Source organism: Dermochelys coriacea, chromosome 1 (assembly GCF_009764565.3).
Source record: "Dermochelys coriacea isolate rDerCor1 chromosome 1, rDerCor1.pri.v4, whole genome shotgun sequence".
In the NCBI taxonomy this organism is placed as follows: domain Eukaryota; kingdom Metazoa; phylum Chordata; order Testudines; family Dermochelyidae; genus Dermochelys; species Dermochelys coriacea.
Genome location: NC_050068.2, coordinates 137,928,060 through 137,949,303, shown reverse-complemented (window position 1 = coordinate 137,949,303; position 21,244 = coordinate 137,928,060). Strand labels below are relative to the sequence as shown.

General features: G+C 43.4%; 1 protein-coding gene across 1 annotated transcript in view; it reads right to left on the bottom strand.

Annotated features, from left to right (window-relative positions):
• NHS (NHS actin remodeling regulator) overlaps positions 1-20,273 on the bottom strand; it is a 334,288-nt gene extending 314,015 nt beyond the window's left edge. The window contains 1 exon segment of the mRNA XM_038393569.2: positions 19,629-20,273. Coding sequence (XP_038249497.1) covers positions 19,629-19,986 — 358 coding nt within the window. The 5' untranslated portion in view covers positions 19,987-20,273.
• Between the last annotated feature and the right edge of the window lie 971 nt (positions 20,274-21,244).

The window sequence follows — 21,244 nt, the reverse complement described above, 5'->3', positions numbered from 1 at the left end:
AGTCGCATTCCCTTCTGGAAATGAGAAGTGTAATCATACTACAAGAGGGCAGGTTTGAAAAACTACAAATCTCAAACTGTAAAATTAAGAGGTTTTCCCCCCTAAAATGAACTAAGCTGCCGATCTGAATGTAAAAGGTAAAACAGGGATCTAACAACAGTGTACAAGCCACCTGCAGGTCCCGAAAAAACTAGTTTATAACTGAATCATTCTTCTGAAGGTGTTTTTAAAGTAAAGACTCATTTTTATGTTTTCTTTCATTTCTTGCAACACAGCAGCTGTACAAAGAAAGCTATTTTATTTCTCCAAAATCTTTCCCTATTTTTTTTTCTGCAGTGCCAACCTGGTTAGTGGTTCAGTCCAAATTGTGTCACTATGCTGCAGTTCTAATTGAGTGGAGATCAGAACTAAATATAATGCAAATCTATCATTGTTGGTAAGTGAAGTAGGCTTAATTCTAATCTACATCTAGGCAAAGCAAAACACCATAGTGTTAATGACAGGTTGCTATTTCAGTATCTCTCTTAGAACTTTGTGAGCAAAAGCTTAATTTCTGGATGCAATCTGCTCTGACTAGTGCTCCCCAGGAGCCCCAGACAAATCTTCTTTGTTGGAGGTTAACTGGGGTTATCTTTCTTGAGATAGCTCATACGGATGCCATGGACATTTTTTAAAACAAAATCTCCAGGTGAAGAATGTTTACAATGTCTATTCTTTCCCACTCCCTTAATGTCTAGGTACAGTGAAAGTGGGGGGGAGTAAACTGTAAATATTACATTAATAATCATAATAAGGTAACAGTTGCAGAGGCAAAGCTATAATCTTTCAATAACTGTAGATTTATAATAGTAAGCTTTTAATGCTATGCAGGACTCCATTGTAGACGAGATGCAAGAACTACATGCAATTCTTGCAACATTTACATTGGTAACATTTGGACACGCTGCTAACATATGGTTATCATGGAACACTAGGTCTCTCCCAAGTCTGTACTAACAAAAAGCATGTTAGAAGAACTTGCACCTTCTACAGTTTAAACAGACTCTATATGCAGACACTTTCTTATTGTTGTTGTTTTAGATTAGCAGTGACTATTATAAAAATGTAAGAGAAAGTTAAAATAGATGAAAGAGTTGGATGCAGGTGAGTGGGGGAACAGGGAAGAAACAAAATAAGACCACACACACAAAATTCCTTTGAGTTCACATTCCACACGCATGACTGTAATTTTTCCACTCAACAGTACAAGACAAGCTTTAGATCCTGGACTTCCAGGCTTCCTCCACCACCACCACTCCAGCAGAGCCTTCCCCGTTGGGTATCTCTGAGCTTTTTCTGACTGAAGTTAGAAGAGAGCAGCTACGGGTTGCTAAAAAGTGCAACATTTGCACTCAGCAGCCAGACAGTACACATCAGACATTTATTAAACTTCTCAGCACTATTTTTTAATTAAACGAAGTCCCATGGCATAATCTCATCTTTACCCAACTGTAATTAATCAGGACATGTAGCTTGTAATGTAAGGAAGTGTTGCAGCTCACTCTTCCACCACAATCCAGCTCTTGAAGGAGTGGCAGCAGCGGATGTCACTGTAACTAAAGTTTTATCTGTGAGGGACAACGTCCCAGCGTTCTCAATAATAATGACCCCTATTTGTTTAGGGAAGGAATGGAAATGTCATCTGTATGTGCCGGTGATATTCCTTGGCCAATCAGTGCTTCATGGTATTGAAAGTATAGGTCCATTAAAGAGAGAATTATTTTAGCGTTGCCCTGTAAGGCCTCAATCCTGCAAAGTGCTAGTCACTTGCAGAGCATACTTAACAATGTGTCTTAGGTATTCATGTGTCATCCATCATCTTAACAGCAGAGTGGCTCACAATCTCTCCTGTGTTTATCCTCACAACATACCAGTGAGGTAGGGAAGTGCTGTTATCCCCATGTCATAGATGAGGAAATGAGACAGAGGGAGATGAAGGCCTTGTCCATATTTAAAAGGTTTGGTAGAGCTATGATGGCAAACTCTCCTAGTGCAGATGCAGCTTATGCCAGCAAAACAGTCCTTTTCCCAGTACAGCTTACACTTGTTCCCCGAGCAAAATAAGCTATAGCAGGTAAGTGACTTTCTGGTAAATACAACGACATCTCCACTAGTGCTTTTGCTGACATTGCTATGACAGATTTAAAGCAAATGCACACCCCTAACCAACACAGCTATACCGGCATAACCTGGGAGCGTAGGCCATGCCCCAAGCCTGAGCCTTGCTCAAGGTCACACAACAAGTCTCTAGCAGAGCAGGGAACTGAACACAGGTCTCCCAAGTCCTAGCCACTAGACCATCCTTTCTCCCCAGCCCATTCTAGAGCTGAATACGCTCAGCATTCCCTGGGAAGCAACCAGTGCCTTGTAGGATTTGGGCCCCATGTATTCACCTGAAAGTCACACTTACTGGTGGCAGTTTAGGCCACAAAAGTAGCAGCTTTCCACATTTTGTTGTAATAAATAATCATAGCTCATTAGCATGAAACAGGCTCTAATAAATAGCACTATGGTGTTTCCAAATGTAATCTAGCTGTCATCGAAGCTACATCAGAATAAGGCAGGCTTCAATGGATGCATGGGATTAGATGAACCATCTAATTTTATATCAGATCAGAAAACATGGCTATATTTTAAAGCTTGTTTGGTCTGGAAGTTTGACAATGTTAAACTCAGCGCTTACACAGTTAGGGTGATATTCACCCCTTGCAATAAGGGCTAAGTATTTATGTCTCACTTGAGTTTTGATTTGAAAGCTTAAGTGGGACTTGGGCCAGTACAGGCCATCCAGTACTCAAGCGCGGACTTTCACCCTTAATTAGCTATACAATATCTAGTACTAACAGTCAGCATGTACAATATAAAGAGAGTCTCATTTACAGTGAGATTCCACAGATCGGAACTTCTCTGGTATTACCAATAGAGGCACTGAGCCAAATTTCTCACTGGAATAATTCTATTGAAGTTAATGGAATTACTCCAGGGATGAAACTTGCCCAACATTTGCAATTTTTTTCTCTATACTATGCAAACACAATACATCCCAGCCCAACGTTATACTGAATCTTTGTGTCCCTTACCCCAGTACATACAGCTAAACTTTCTTTCAAAGCAAAATTATGCAGCGCCCAAGAGAACAATGATCTCCTTGTGACCCAGCTACTTAAAGATAAGCACCACCCCTCAAATCAGGCCTTTGGAAAGCACAAGGCAAAAGACTGCAGCATCTGAGTGCTTTTAAACACCCTGCAGTATACCTTCTAGAATCAATGCTTTACCAAAAGGCTATTCACAGCCACACAGCTTCTTTGTCACCCATTCCATTCCTCCCCCCACACCTTCCTCCGCCCCTCCCTGAAACAATCCTTTCAAAGAATCAACAGCCCAGAAGGAAGGTATCACGCACTGCCAACAAGTGCTTCTCATTGGAACCAGCCACCTCTCAAAAAGGCAACAGGGTTTTAATGATGCAGCAGACAGAAAGAGGTCAGGATCTGCAAATCTCAGAAACTGCGTTAATAACAGCGAGCACGATCTGCCTAGTACCAGCAGCATAACGCAGCAGAAAGGGGATGTACTTTCTACAGAAATGGCACTAAAGTATCTTCCCAGGACAGAACTTGGTATCTTTGGTTCCAGACTTGCAGTGTATGCTGCATGGTCAGCACCATGGCGTATGGTCAGCACCGTACTGTGTTCCATTTCCGGGGGCACCCCACAGGCAGGATCACTGCAGAATCAGGGCTTGAGTAAATAAAGCTAGGGGCTGGTCAATCCTAGAATCCCAACTGGATCTACAGCCAAGATATTGAAAAGAGAAGGGAAATGGCTTTATGTATTTTAAAGGGGAGGGAGGGCTCCCATCTTGAGGCACAAGATTTTATACAACTCCTGCTAAAGTTAATGAGCAGCACTCATGTAGATAGATATTCATGCCTGCAGATTAAGATATTCTTTGGTATTTTTTGAGTTTAAATCCTCAAAATCAATAAATATGGTCTGAAGAAAAGACTGAGGTAGCAGAATCATCCTATCTATGCCCTGAAATCCTGATCAAACCCTGATGCACATGAGCTCTAGCCTTCAACGCTGGGATATTTATGTGCTATGCAATCTTATCATTCAGCCCTAGGCATCTGCCCATCTGGCTTACGCCGCTGAAATCAAGAAGCTACAAAAGAACTTGCTACAGGCATGTAGCAAAAGAGGCCAGAATGTAGCTATATCTATCCATATACAGATGACAAGACGAAGGACTTGTCTTCACGCACAGCGCTACAGTAACACAGTGGCACTGTTGCAGCTGCACCGCTGTGCAGCTTTAGTTAAGATGGTACTATGCCAATGGGAGCAGTTAATCCACCTTCCGAGAGACTGCAGCTATGTCAGCAGTAGAAGTTCTCCCAACAACATAGCACTGTCTACACGGAGGGTTAAGTAGGTATAACTACGTCACTCTCGGATGTGGATTTCTCAAACCCCTGACCAACATAGTTTTACTGATATAGGTCTGTAGTGTAGACCTGGCCTAAGGCTCAACTCTATTTACAAAGGAACAAACTAAAGGGCATAGCCTCATATTTTTTGCACTTATAAATATAACCTGCCTTCAGTGAATCTCAGAATTACGCCATTGACTTATATCACTTTGCATACAATCCTTCTCTCCCTCTCTCTGGAGAATTAATTCCACAAAGTAGCTAGTACTGTTATTTCACTGGGTGAGGTGTTAAACGTTCTTTATTTCATTTTTCAGTCAGTTGCTGCGATATAATTTGGGCAATATATTCAATGGAGAGGTGCCTAAATTAACATATCCAAACTACAAGCACAACCAAAAACCACTAGCCCCAAGTCTCCAAACAATAAGCCTTTTGTCTGAGATTGTCCATTACATCTAGTAGGAGAGATTCCTCAACATCAGTATCAACTCAGCATATTTAGGCCAGCCTCAACTGCAGCATATAAGTGAGGATATTCAAGGGTGGATGCTCTTCTCCCTTTACATTTCATAATATTCTCTTTCACCTCTCCTCAAACATGTACACAGATTTATCTGTGGCTCTGAGATCAAAAAGAAACTTATTCTCATGTGAGTCCTCAGATCAGCCTGGAGGAACTACCCAGAAATGACCCATACCACCACCTTCTTCCGTTGTGGTCTGCGCCGTATCTATATTGCTGCCAGCCAGCCCCATTTTGCTACACATAGTAGGCTATGCCCCACAATTTTCCAGTACAACACAAATACTGTTGGTTTGCATCCACACATCAATCCACAGAATCACATTCACTCTAAAGCTTTGGCATTGTCAGTCCACAACTTGCTTCATTATAAGACTTGTTCTAGTTCTTTAAAAACAAACATACAAATATTGTACAGCAAATAAGATATCTTAAAGGACTGACCGAGACCCACTGACTGAGACCAAACTCCGACCATTAGATGAAATATGTGGAGTTAAAAAAATTAGAGAGATTAATCTTTGCTTTATTTGGACAGCGGAAATTATACTGTATCTTGGCCTTTTTGTCTGCATCAGTTGCTGCTGGTGTGGTTGGGACAAGAATTCTTCTTCCCTGTATACTAGCGATCTAAATTCAATATGACCAATGTTCTGAACCTTTTTACCTTTACGTGATGTCCTCTGCCCATGCTCATTTCTTTTTATATACTTTCCCATTATGTGTGTGTGTGTGTACATACACACAGAGCTGGTGGCCCTGCATTAGTCTAGTCTATCTCAACAATTGGAAAAAGGGTTCAATAGATAATTAGATGATGAAGAAGCCATAGGACCACATGTACCATGATATGTCACAACACAATAATGCAACTGCTATGCTAACCCTTCCATCAATTCGTGTTTACTGTCACCCAGGGGTTAGGCTCCAAGAAAAATCACTAAGGGTTGCAACATTTTGTAGCTCCCTCTCATATTTCATTTAACCAATTTACTTTCGATTGTGTTCTAAGACAGAACTGTGGAACAGTTAGATAAATTATTGTTGCTAATGTACATTAATAATTTGTATTAAATTACAACTGGATTATTACATAAATGAACATTATCCATATTACACCAGTCAAAGGTTGCTGTAATCCATTCATTAATTTATGGGACCAACATTCTTCCTCAAGGAGTATTTCCACAATTCCACATGATACCCCATACTAGATTTTATGTCTGGATTGTTGATTTAGGATATAGACAGATAGCTCCCTAAGTGAGTACACAGCTATAGGAGGTTCAAGGGCACTGGTTATTCCATCTTGTGTACTAAATAAGCTACACATGAGGGGTCAAATTCATTGCCAATGTAACTTAATGGACTTACACCAGGAATAAGTTTGGTTGAAGATATGTATTTGTTTAATGTCCATACAGATGACAGAGTGCAGATAACTGGTGCATGGTGCTAAGTTTTCTATTCTGGTTCACATCACATCACATTTGGGAGAATTTTGAGCACATATGACAGTTATGCATCTCTTATACTAACCGGGCCCAATCCCCAGTGGGTATTAATGGTTTACATCTGCTCAGGATATGGTCCATTGCTTATAACAGAACACTTCATCCAAATAGCAGCCTGCAGGTTATTACATCCAAACTCCAGATTATCCCAGTTTGTCTGTACAGATTATCCCATTGTTTGTCATCAAGGCAGGATCAAGCCCAAAGTATAATATAAATTAGGAATACTGCTGAAGCCCAAAAAAATAATTGATTTGTAATTTGTTAGTTTAGTTGATTTCCCTCACCTTCCCCCTCCCCCTCCCGCCCCTTGGTTTAAGCCTGGAATGAGATAGAGTACTGGAGAGCATTGCAACAAAACATACTGCACCCTTAAAATGAAGGAACTTAACACAAGAAGCTTTTAATGTGCTAAGGACAATAATCCATTTACAACATCTATTAGAAGCAGGCTTGGTTTGGTTTGGTTTAAATTAAACCTTAGGAAGTTTTCAGCAGTTTATTACCTGAACAAGACAGCAACACATTAAAGATAATCAATGGAGAATAAACCACACTAATAAAAATTAGTGTCACCACTCCTGTCCACAGTAAGGTGGGGGAGGAAGGGTTGCCTCTACCATTAAGGCAGAGATAAAGGCATAACTTCTGCACTGCGTCTCCTGAGAAATGCAGCACTAAAGATGCAGGGAAGGAGGGAGGAAGGGCCAAAACTAGCCCCTAAAGGAAGTGCATAGAAGACAAAAAATGATTTTAGATTGAAACTAGTTAACAAACCCAGTAATTCTGGGAGGTGAGACAGAATGGAAAAAAGACAGTGTTGACAGAATAATCTGTCCTACGGATGAAATTTACCCTTGGCTTGCTGAGCCTGGGCAAAGCTCTCCATGCCCGTGAATTCCCACAGCAACTCCACAGGTTATATGCGAGTGGAGTGACCATGCAGGGGGCCTCCCACACCCTCTACATGCTAAGAGAGGGGATCTCTGATGGCTTCAAACACTGTGATATAGAGCAAACCATTGGAGCCACATTTGTAACAGAGGCAGGGACAGCAGCAGCCAAGCAGTGTAGTATGGGGCAGAAGGGGAAGAGCATGTGAATTCCATCCCCTGCAACCTCAAGCAAAATCCACTTACCATGAACTCAGGATTATCTTCAGCTTTGTGAGTTCAAAGGCAAGCTCCATGTATGTGGAGTACCAATTCCCCCTGGGAATCTAGAGGTTCACCTGAGAGGTGTACTCTTTTCTCAGAACCTTTATGCACGGTCTAATAACTGATTTAATGTGCATCTCCGGCCTGCTCTGCTGCACTTAGCACTTCACCTGAAGCCACTGTTCACTTGGGAAGGGAACCTGCTTATCCTGACTTTCCCCTTCCTTTGGGTCAGATAAATAACCATGGGAGGAGTGGGGATGGAGAAAAAGGTGGGAAGCTGATTATTGCCTTCTGTTTGGACTCAGTCTTATTTCTAGAGCCCTGCACGGATACAAACTTGTATCCGCATCCAACCCACAAACATGGTCTGTGGATATAAAACAGATATCAGCAAATTTGCAGGCCTCTACCTGTTTCATCTCTATCCCCGCCACGCAGAGCATCTATGATTCACACCGCAGCAATTTTTGCTTAAAATAAAAAAGCAACTTATTTGATTTGACCAAGTGCTGGGAATAAATTAACATGAATATTAGGTTACAAAAATGTTGCTACTCAGGTTCACTTTTAATACAGTGATTTACTTTTATTGCTGACTACCTCACTTTTATTATCAACAAACTTCAGCCCTCTGCAATTTTCTTATGGCAGCTGCAATTGTATGATGTATTGTACGCTACAGCATCAGAAGAGACAAAATACAAATAAATAAAATGGGGATCCGTGCAGAAAGACAATGTTTTTGCATTCAAAGCTACTCAAGCTCCAAGTGTACAAAGCAGTTGGCTAAAACAGTCCATCTGTTTCCTTCTTGGTACAGCAACAGGCTGACCCTGAAATTACTGAGAGTTACAGGTCTACATGCCGCAGGACTGAGCTCCTAACTTAAAGCTACTTCTAAACATTTGCAAGCTAAACAATAAACTTGAGGGAGGGAGGTGGAAAGAACTGACAAGTTATGACTATTTTTAGTACAACACACAACCCCATGCTCATTGGTCTTAATCACATGCACATGTTAACAGGACAGCTTCTCAGCACTTTCTCCCTGCCAGATTCTGAATGGCTACAGTTCAAAGTCCAACTATCCCTCCAACTGAAAGCAAAAAGGAACACTAAGTGGCTTTGTAAGAATTACAGTGATCCTATATATATAAAAAATAAAGAATCACCCTGTGCTGAGAAATACATTGCAGATTCATGCAGTGTTCATTGAATATAGGTGAGTTCCAAGTCCACAACTCCTAATGTAATTATACCAGCTTCTTCATGAGATTTCAATTCACTCCTGCTTTCTTCCACTCCTCTTTAAAAAAAAGGAAGTTTAGGGGGAAAAGAGTGAGGGAAAAAAGAAGAATCTGAGATGTATAAAAAGAATTCTCAAATACACAGATACAACAATTTAAGGTCTCAAGTTAAAATATGGTGGGAGTATATCTGCCATAACATCCATCCTAAAAACATGCCAGGTGTTAAAACAGGCAGTGCATTAGAAACGGTTAGATATAATGAGAACGTAAACTAAAAGTCTTCAGGGGAGATATTTCAACTACAGCAGTATACACTGGATGCTATCTTTTATTTTAATCATGCTATAAACCGTGTCTTTTTGAACAGCTATCTCGTCTCACATTTACTTACATACTGATATATAAATTTAAAAATCTAGAAGCAATTAGGAATGAAGTTAAGATTCTTTTGATGCTAATACATCAAAAGAAAGAAAGAAATTCCCGCTCTGCCCCCGGAACACACTCAGTAACACAGAAAAAGTTCCCCTCTTTCCAGGCTAATCGCTGAAGCTACTCCAATAGAGATTCTGATGTCAAACTCCGATTACATGGAGATCGCGAGTGATCTGAAACACAGGTTTTCGAGAAGCCCAGCCCTCTGACTCAGAAGACCGCACAATTGTGCACTTCTGCTGTAAAAAATATTCTCGCAAGCTGATCATATTTCCTCCACTTCAGACACCAAAACATTGCCATTAAAGATCAATGGGGACCATGAAGTGGTAATCCTTCAAATTATGGAAAAGATAGAGAGAGTCTTTGACAGGGTCGGCACCAGGACTGCAGGGGATGGGATAACAGATGGGGACCACGCCCTGGATCTATCAGCATTGGAGCCCCCAAAGTAGTAAAGAATATTTGAGGAATGCAGGAATTTCCCAATGCAGTTGAAGAATCATCCTCATTTGGGGGAGCACTTACATTTAATTCACAGATTTCTTAATCTACCTCATCTCCATAAAGATCCTTTTCCTTCTCACCTGGTTCTCCCATGTCCAGTCTCACCTTTAAAAGCGGTGGAAGTATGATAGAGCAGCCCTTTCCAGGTACAAAGCAGCTAGTTACCCTCACTGCACAATGATTTTACATGGAGGGCAGTGAGTAGGCACCGATGCACCCACAGCAACTTTCACTTAGAGATTCCTTCACACCTTCAGCCAGCCCTAATGTACTGGGCTGGGTGACCAGATGCCCCTATTTTATAGGACAGTCCTGATATTTGGGGCTTTTTCTTCTATAGGCACCTATTACCTCCCTCCCCCATCCCAATTTTTCACACTTGCTGTCTGTTCAGCCACCCTATGTGCAGTAATATTACCTAATGTGCAATAAGGAGGTAAAACCATAGCCATGAGGTGAATTACTGTTATGTATCCCAGTATATGAGATGGTGACTGACAAAATGCTAGCATTCTGCTTTTAATAGATTCCCATCAACTGAGTTGCTCCACTTCGCCACATTTGCACCATTCAAAGTTGTCTATCGGTTGAGCGCTGTGACCTGCACTGAGCAAACAATTAAAAGGAAACTCTCCTGGAGAACGCATTCACGCTATCTTTGTTCTAGCAAGTAAATAACTAGGGCTAGGTTGGTGCTGTTTGGCTGCTAAACCACTAGCCAGGCTGGGCAGGGATGGGGCTGGAGGAGCTCTGTGTAAGTGGGAATTCTGGGGATCTCTGCTTGTCTCAGGTGCAATATTTCCAGGGGTGCTGGAGAAAGCTATGCCAGAGCAAAGCCTGCAGTGCCTTGACACAAGCTGCACTCTCATATACTGACTCTATTTTGCTGGCCAGCTTGAAGGGAAGGTGCAAAGCCCCACTTTAGCAGCAGCAACACTCAGAAAAAAAAAATCTTTCCTGGTCCTGGCACTCAGTGCAGCAACTTTGGCTGGCTCATACATGGGGAAGCATGGTAAAGAATAGCTTCTTGTGTCTCTTTTCCCCATCCTTCATATATATGGAGGCCAGCCATAATCTGATCCTTACAATATAAAGGTCATAAAATAGGTAAATCTATGCAAGAAATGTAAAAAAAACAGTCAGATTTTGTTGAGCCAGAGCATCGTTTGAGTGGCACCGTTATATTTAATATTAATCTTTGCTTCCAATAATTCCTTCCCTCAGTTCAAGGACATTTCAGAATTAGCCAATAGGTTTTGGGTACGCTCCAGGCTCTTCACCTTCCCTCCCACAGAAGTCAAACTCCCATCTTTCATGTGTGGAAGCAGATAGCTAATTGACTCTCCAACATGATCTCCGTCACAAAGAATTTAAGTAACCACAGTCTCTTTTACCTTCACTTCCCAGCCCCCAGACAATCTATTTTATAAACGAATCACACCAGAAGGGGGCAAGGAGGTAGAACCAAGAGCAAGTTGTTAAAAGGACAAACAAAGACCACAGAGTTTTACCCACATTATTAAACTATAAAGACTCTCAGTCACCAGATGCAGGCTGTATGAAAACATATACTCATGTTATCAAGCCAGCTCCTCATTTGGTATAAATCACATATACACCTAAATCCCCTAACACCAGTTTCACACGTGTGTAACTTCACTGACCTTAATGGAGTTTATACCAGCTGAGACCCTCATTCAATATCTCTACTTAACATATAGGGCCTGTTCTCCTTTCACAACAGTGTAAGTCAGGAGTAGCTCCATTAATTCCACTAAAGTCTACAAAGTTACCCAGGTGTATGACTGGAATGAGATGAGAATCCAGCTCTGAATATTTTTAATATATATCAGCCTCTCTAATCAGAAGGGCTCTTCAATTAGCAATAAGACCCCAAAACAGCCATATTCCTCTGCTATTTAGGAGTTGTTTAATTTTCACTGTTAAAGTGCTTGAGTAAAATCCTAGAACCACTGAAGTCAATGGGAGTTTTTCAGTGGGGCCTAAATTTTATTCCTTTGTTTTATTTTAAGAAGGATAGATTGTTATATATGACACAATGTGAGTCAAGGTGGCAAACCGAGATTCCAAAGCATAAGATCACTGCAGACGTGCTTTTGTAAGAGACCTTGGTATTAGTTTCTACCCATTGCTTAAAATAGATTTAAAAAGCCTTCCACCTGACTCTACATATTTTTCCTTATTTCAGAAACTAAGTTGCATCATTAATTTGTAAACAAAGACAATTATTTGTCTTTTTTGAATGACTGTGTGCAGTCTAATGTTATTGTAAGGCACGGAAACTCTTACCCCGTGGTTTTCCTTTTCCATTTTTTATTGTTCCTACACTAGCAAAAAACAAACAAGCAAACCAACCTTTCAGATCTCCAAATCCCACAGTCCCTGCTCATTTGACATCAGCCCTCCAAGCCTATAAAAAGCAGAGCAGTGGGGGAACTCTCCTGCTTTCCCACACCACAAGAGAAATAAACTGAAATACATAATGTTGGATCATGTTGCATTAATTGAAGAACTACACTCAAGAGTGCCATAGAGAAAAGTCTTCCAAAAAAATAAGTAACTCATAAAGAGACAGAAATCTTGTCCATTTCCAGAAGGACGAAGAACTGTGCTCTATTATTCACTGGTTTTGAGTGTGAGAGAAAGACATTACATTGAAGGCATTGGTTATCACATCCAATGCATAATTTTTCTTTCCAGGTTTGTCTATGGGCCCCAGACTGAGTTCCTAGTTCAAATGACTTAAATAAAATGGGGGAGGGAGGGAAAGAGTCATTGAGGCTCTGTGCTACCTCACATACCTTAGTTTGCAACAAGGTACTTTTCCTAAAGCACAAAAAACCAAAACATCATACCCTACTTTCAGATGCTTCAGGTCTGTCTTGAACTCAGAAATGCATTGGAGTACAGAATTAAGGAAAGCTGAAACTCTATTCTTTATTGTGGCTACTGGTATTGGAAACAATACAAGACATAGGATGGTCATCCATTCCTTATCTCCTGTCATGACTCAGCACAATAGGAAGAGCACAGAATGGAGTTGCAGTCTAACTGAATTCATTTGTCTCAACCTCACAAAAAACAAAATATAGCTATTATTTGTTGCTTTTTAATGGTTTGCTTCCAATAATTCCTTCCTTTGGAGCTTGGCTTGTTTAATCTAACCAAAAGAAGGCATAGGGGAGATATGATTGCTCTCTATAAATGTATCAGAGGAATAAATACCACAGAGGGAAAAGAATTATTTAAGCTCAGTACCAATGTGGATACAAGAACAAATGGATATAAACTGGCCATCAGGAAGTTTAGACTTGAAATTAGATCAAGGTTTCTAACCATCAGAGGAGTGAAGTTCTGGAACAGCCTTCCAGGGGAAGCAGTGGGGGCAAAAGACATATCTGGCTTCAAGACTAATCTTGAAAAGTTTATGGAAGGGATAATACGATGGAATAGCCTAATTTTGGCAATTAATTGATCTTCAACTATTAGTGGTAGATATGCCCAATGGCCTGTGATGTGATGTTAGATAGGGTGGGATCTGAGTTACTGATCGCCATGTTTGGGGTAGGGAAGGAATTTTCCTCCAGGGCAGACTGGCAGAGGCCCCGGGGGTTTTTCACCTTCCTCTGCAGCGTGGAGCACGGGTCACTTGCTGGAGGATTCTCTGCCCCTGAAGTGCCATGATTTGAGGACTTCAATAGCTCAGACATAGGTTAGAGGTTTGTTACAGGAGTCGGTAGGTGAGATTCTGTGGCCTGTGCTGTGCAGGAGGTCAGACTAGATGATCATAATGGTCCCTTCTGACCTTAAAGTCTAAGATTCTATGTTTAAAAGGATGCACCCAAAGTTATTTTAAAGAAACACCAATCCTTAAAGAGGCTGGGGTTTCTGATGAAGCAAACCATATCTGTTCTGAAGCTCTCTGGACAACTTCATTTTGGGGATTCTTTACAGATTCCATTTCAGCAGTAATTGGGACTTCAACACAATAAAATGAGAAGACACTATCATCATCTGCACTTCAGACCTAAATAAAAGGTTTTGTAAAAAAAAAAAAATGGTGGTGGTGTGGGGGAAGAAGCATGCAGATCATCATTACGGATTAAACATGTCATTGTAGTGCTGGAAACCCATACTCAGCAGCATTCTACCAACACATGGGAAAGAGTGAAACTGACGAAAAGCAAAAGTGAAACTAATCAGTCAATTTCCAGTGACCAAGTCAAGTTAAATGTAATTAGTAAGCTGCATAAGCATATGTCATAAATGACTGAATAAATTTGCAAGTAAAGAATTTAAGATATTATTTTGATCTTGATACTGTCCCTTTAAAAGAAAAAATACCAAAGTAGTGAAACTCCTTGTAGCACTCTAGAGCTGCTCCTAGAAACTTGTGAAAAGCATAGTAACACAAGGCGTTCCCTTGTTCCTTGGTAGCCACAGCACTGAACCTGGCTATATAGCAAAACACAGAAGGAAAAAGTGAGGCACTACTCTCGTGGATTAAACTTTTAAAAGATGTTCATTTTCAATAAAATATTGATGCTGTTTTAAAAAATAAAAACTCAGCAATTATGGAATTCTTAGAGATCACAGGACTTTAAAACTCCATTGCCTACTCAATGCTGGTTACTAGTAAACCTTCCCTGGCCAGTAGGGTGACTTACATCATCAATTTCTGCAAAATTGAAGCTTTCATTTAAAAAGTGTTACATTTGTAGTCCTTGTGGGTATGAAGTAACTTTTCCAGATATGAACAAATACCTTGCTGCTTTCCTGAATCTGCAGACAGATCCTGTGCTTCTACTGATGCTCACAGCTTTCTCAATAAACAACACAGTAAAACGAATAAGATTCTCGGCAGTTTCATTGCTATTATTCAGAAAGCTGTAGTAGGCAATAGTGAGACTGCCAGGAATCGTGTCACTGTCATCTTGCTTTTGTTTCTGAAAACTCTAGCAGCAGCAGCAATTTGTGATGGAGTAGGAAAAAAAATATTGAGAGCGAGAGAAGGGTAGAGAATAATCAATTTTGGAGTGGCAGGGAAGGAAAAGAGAAAGCTCTTTCCTGTCTTCCAGCAGTAGGGTGGGATAGGATTCAAATTTCTTAGACTCCTATTAACCAGAGACATTCATGAAAGATGGAAAGTTAACCCAGATCCAGGAACTGGACTATGACAGGAATCCTAATAGTGAAGTGGGGGTGTTTGGGGATGGGGTGGGGAGAAAGGGACAATCTTTCCCTTGAACCTAGATGATGCCCTTCTGCCAACATTTCTAGTTTATTCCTCTAGCTAACAGGTGCCTGGTAAATTTCCCAATCCCCATTTCTAAGCAGAAGTGAGAGGAAAATTAGAATCTGTACAGCAGAAAAGCTCAAGCTAAATTTAAAAAAAAGAAGTCCTGAGGTCTTTATTAGTCAGATAACTATGACCCTGAGACAAAGAAGTTAAGACCCAAAGAAGATTGCAGAACTGGGGATATGCATTATTGTAAAACCCAACAAAATGTCACTTCTAATATAGTCCTTGAAATTTTCTGCTGTGACTTTCCGATGATCTCTAATCAAATGTTTTATGTCAATAATGTATAAATCTTCAAGTTTAAAAATGTAAAATACGTTACTTTCTGTAATACTTATATACACTGCTATTATACACTAGTTTTAAGAGACTTTTTCCGTTCTTTACAGCATCATTCATCTTTTTGATTCCTCAACAGTGGTAACCTGACTTGTCAATATATTGGGTCAAATGACTACCTGATATAATTATTAACTTCAACGGAATACTCCAGAGATGGATTTGGTCAATTATCTAGATGTCTTCATAACAAAATCTTGTAATCTGGCTGGCTCGTTAGAAAAGAGAGAAAAAAGTCCTGAAACTTCACTGCTCAATGTTTTGAGCACCTCTGCTAGCAGCCTAATAATTGGACGGTATTATTCTTAAATCATTGTGCTGCAATTTGCAGTATTATTACACCAAGTGTTTGTACAGTAGCAAGACAGACTAATACTTTTAAACATAAGTCTTTTTAAAATGTACTTGATCTGTGATTCTAATACCATATTGCACAGCATCTCAGCAAATATGGCCAACACACCCTGATATACTAAAAGTACTGGGTCAAATTCAACCTTGGTATTACTCCATTGATTTCAATGGAGTTGAGCCAAATTCATCCATTGAGTTCAGTGAAATAATATCAAGGACGAGTTTGGTCCACCATGTTTAAAAACAATTGCATCAAGTTTTGTCAATAGTTCTAATGAATGAGGAAGGGTCTGTGAATGGAAAAACTGGACATGCTATCTTCATGCACTGTTGGATGGGATAAAAGAAAAGGAGTACTTGTGGCACCTTAGAGACTAACAAATTTATTAGAGCATAAGCTTTCGTGAGCTACAGCTCACTTCATCGGATGCATTTGGTGGAAAAAAAATTTTCCACCAAATGCATCCGATGAAGTGAGCTCTAGCTCACGAAAGCTTATGCTCTAATAAATTTGTTAGTCTCTAAGGTGCCACAAGTACTCCTTTTCTTTTTGTGAATACAGACTAACACGGCTGCTACTCTGAAACCTGTAGGATGGGATGTGTGCTTTAATGTGCAATGTGGATTAGTCTGTGAATCATACACTAGATACACAGGGACGTAGAGGGAAGATACATGGTACTAGAACATGAGTGTGGAGAGATGGTATGTAGGTGTGAATAGCTGCGTCGATGGCGAGACAGTATATACATGTGAGAAGTAGGGAAATTGTCCCTGGGCTCCTCCAGAAGAGCATTCACATGATCTAGTCATCCAGGGGGAGCTCTACAGCTTCACTATCCAGGTGTGGGTGTGTATGCATGGGGAAGTGGGGAGAGAGAATCGTCAAAGTCTTTCCCCTCCAAAAGAGCTGAAAATTTAGCTCCTGCCACTATTAAAATGTGGGTAAAAAGCCACTTTCTGCTTTTATCAACACTAGGTTAATGAAGATCATGGAGCTACACTAATGTAACATCAGTGTGTCATACAAATCCATGGGGAGGGAAGAGAGGGGAAAAAAAAACCCTCACAGGGCTAGATTTGGCTCCAGAGTAGTTCCTCTGATCTCAATATAGTTACTCTGGATTTATACTGGTATAAATGAGAGCAGAATGTGGCCCAAAGAGGTTTAATTTCCTCACTTGGTCCTCTCCTTTCATCACACAATCCTCTTTCACACCACACATTTCTAATCAAAGAAAAAACCACTCCAGTTATACATTAGTATTCACCTGAAACAGAAAACCTTCTCTCATCATCATAGGCCAGATCCCCAGCCAGTGTATATCAGCATAAATCCACTGAAGTCAGTATGGCGCTACACTGATTTACTCTAGTTGTAGTTGAGCATTTCATCCTATATATCTGTTTTGAACACCTAGGGCATGCTTCTTTTCACCAAGAACTTCATTGATTCAAAAGAGGGTTAAATTCCAACTCTACACAGGTGTGAGAGAGAGGAAAAATCAGACAATGAATTTTAAAATGTCATGTTCACTTCCAAATATCTTTTTAAAAGACTGGCCATATTTCAGCCTCATTTAGCCCATGTAAACTGGAATAACTTTACTGAACTTGTTGCAGCTACTCTGGATTCATACTGGAATAACAGAGCAAAATCTATCCCCATGTTTCTCTCTGAGTAGTGCTCTTATACAGATAGCAAGAGAAGAAATGGACTCAACATAGTTTACTGTGTTAGCTCAGAGTTTGAGACAGAAATCTTACCTAAGAAAATTACATAGTCACAAATATTTGGGAAATGTACACATCACTAAGAGTCTGAAAATGGTTATATTCAATCGTTGTTAACGTAAGCCACATTCTGAAGATATTAAGAGCTGTTAGAAGTACAGAGCCTGTCACTGCTTTTGACTGGAGAGGAAGCAGGATCAAAGCACTCATTGCTAATAACAACAGTCCAGCATTGCCTTGACCACAACAGATCTAATTTTTTCCAGGATTCCTCAGGGGTTGCTCTTCAAAACAAGAGTCACTCCTCAAACTTCATGACTTTATGGCCTTGAAAACTGACCACAGATTTATCATTTTTATTATTTCTACTTAAGAGCTTAGAATTTTAAGCAGGATGTCAGGAATATTCTTAAGGATAAGGGAAATTTGCACTGACAGGGACAGGGGGTAAATGAAGGTTGGGTTTGGAGAAGTATCAGAGATTCCTGGGGGGGGGGGGGGGGGGAATCCCATGGGCACCTTTGTATAAATCCTGCAGCATCTCCTCTGTCATAAGAACTGCCATACTGGGTCAGCCCAATTGTCCATCTAGCCCAGTATCCTGTCTTCTGACAGCGGCCAGTGCTAGATGCTTCAAAGGGAATGAACAGAACAGAGCAATTATCAAGTGATCCAGTCCCAGCATGACAGGTTTCAGAGTAGCAGCCGTGTTAGTCTGTATTCGCAAAAAGAAAAGGAGTACCTGTGGCACCTTAGAGACTAACAAATTTATTAGAGCATAAGCTTTCGTGAGCTACAGCTCACTTCATCGGATGCATTTGCACGTGGAAGTCAGAGGTTCAGGGACACCCAGAGCATAGGATTGCATCCCTGACCATAGGATTGCATCCCTGACCATCTTGGCTAATAGCGATTGATGGACCTGTCCTCCATTAATTTATCTAATTCTGTTTTGAACCCAGTTATAGTTTTGGCCTTCGCAACATCCCCTGTCAAATCCTTCGCTGTTGCCTATGCAGTCCCAGAAATCCTAGTCAGGAAGCTCCTTATGTAAGTCAGAAACCACTGACATCATCTTTCTTGCTATTGAAATGGTCTGGTTGCACACCCTGCGCCCAGGAACACACTGATTCGCATTCTTTTGTGGATAAATTCACCCGAAAACCACCAGGTTGGGGAGCTGCCTCTTTGACCCCGGTCAGCAAATCGAGTGGGTCTGTCGGAGCGGTACGCTGGGAAAGGACAAGCCTGACGAATGCAGGCATTTTCATCCCTTCAGCGCTGAGAGCTGAGGTCCTTTCCCCCTCCCCGGACCCCTCTTTTTGCCCCACACCTTCCAGCCCCTTGAGCAGGCGTCTGCGAATCACGAGGAGCTGGAGAGACGCGTAAACCCAACTCCAGCCGGCGCCCGCAGCCGCGGGGTCAATGCCCGGCCGCCCCCTACGCCGGGTCTAGCCAGCGACTCCCGAGCGAGGCGGGGATGGCGAGCCCGGGGCTGGGCGGGGTGAGGAGGCGGTTGGCGGGGCGGGTCATGCCCCACCACCCCCCGGGTGGAGCAGAGGCTCTCGCCCCTTGAAAGCAGCGGTCCGCTTCCCAGCTTTACCCCAGATCCCCCCCCCCCCGGCAGATCCAGCCTGCCAACCCCCGTCGCCTCCGCCCCCGGGCCGGGGAAGGGACTTCGGGCCACTTTGCAGAGCGGCCGCTTTCTTTTGGGGCGGCGATGCGGCCGGGAGGAGCGGGGCCAAGCTGGGAGGAGGGTCTAGGAGAAGCGTGCGCCCCCCCCCCCCCACGCTCCCCCGATTCAGTCAACTTCACCAGCTCCGTCCTGGTTTCATTTGTTAAAGCACCAACTTTTTCTCGCCCGGAAACCCTCTCTCCGCCTGCCAAGCGCCCCCGGACAGAGCCCATCTCCCCCGGCTGCCCCCCAGCTTCACTCCCAGGCGATCTCACACACACACACACACACACAGAGCCCCCCCCGCCCCCCCCGGCGCGGCTGGCTACTCACGCACTGCCTCCTGCTTGGGATCCAGGCTGCGCAGCACCCCCTGCACTCCGCCGATCTTGCCGTGCAGCGCCCGCACCCTGCGCTGGGCCAGCTGCAGCTCCGACTCGATCTCCTGGAAGAGGGTGCAGGCGTGCCGGGCCACGTCGGACAGCTGCCGGAGGATCCGGGCCAGGGCCCCGTTACTGACGGAGCAGAGATCCAGCACCGCCGCAGCCTCCTTCCCCTCCGCCGGCACCACGGCGGCAGCCTCCTCCGGCTCGGGCCGCGGCTGGTCCCGGGGCTCGGGGCAGCCCAAGCTCTCCTCCAGCTGCTGCCGGCACAGCCACTGGGGCTCCACGATCCGCTTGGCGAAGGGCATCGCCGCGCCCGGGGCTCGCCAGCCGGCCACACACGCGGGGATCGCGGCCGCGCTCTGCCCTCCCCGGCCCCCCAGCGAGCCCCGCACGCCGGGCGGCTGCGCTCTCCCGCGTCCGCTGTCACTTGCTAACAGTCCCCCATGGTGCGCGCCCCGGGCGGCGTCCCCTGCCTGCGAGCGGCTCCCTCGGCTGGGGGAAGTGGCCGGCGCCCAGCCCAGCCGCGCTCCCCGCTCCTCTGAGCATCGGCTGCCCGGGCGGCGAGCTCCCCGCCTGGCTCGCACACGGCGCTGGCCGCTCCGAGGCGGCGGGTTGAAAACCCGGAGAGCGGAATCCGCCGACAGCCCTGGCGGAGGAGGCGAGAGCCACGGGGAGGGACGAGGTGGAGGAGAGACTGACATCGCCCCTCTCCACCACAGGGAGTCACTGCAGCCGCCCCAGGCCGGGGGGCAGACGGGAGCGCGGCCAGTGCCTCCAAGGGAAGGGGATTTTTCGCAGCGTGGGGGGAGGCTGGGCGGGGACCGATTTCCAGCTTGGCAGCAGGTCGGAAAACATCAGTTTGAAGATTGTGTGCGGGGAGGAGGGAGGAAAGCTCCTGAAGTCTCCCCAGGCAGAAAGGCAGGAGTGTGAGTGAGGCACAACTGAAAAACAAAACCCTCTGGCGCGCCCCTTGCAGCTGGGGCCCCTTTTAAAAATGGACCTGACAGTGACTAGAGAGGTGGTTTTTAGTGGGTGTGGTAAGGAAAGTTAGAGTGGATTCGCAAAAAGAAACGGTCCTTTGTGGCACCTTAGAGACTAACAAATTTATTAGAGCATAAGCTTTCCTGAGCTACAGCTCACTTCACGGCTGCTACTCTGAAACCTGTTAGAGTGGATTATGCATCTTTCAGCTGCTGCAGGTTGTAACCTAGGTTAGGGCAGAGCTCATTGCACAATCAGGCCCTTGCATTGCAAAGCCTTAGGGGCAGGGACTGCATCTTCCTAGATCTCTGTACAGTGCCCAGCCCCTGCGGGCTCTAATCCTGGCTGGGGCTTTGGGGGCTACCACAGTAACAATCATATACTCTGGTAAAGTGACAGGTTTACTCCTCTCTCCTAGACAAGCACATTCTACCGCAGTGTGGGCACTAGCAAAATAGTCATATGAAGAAAAACAAATGTCAGGTCTTTCCCTCCATCTACCCAAGAGAATTACCGAGCAAATCTTTGCTCCTTTTCAAGAAACTGAGGGATTGCAGAGGGGATACGATATGGGCATGTGTG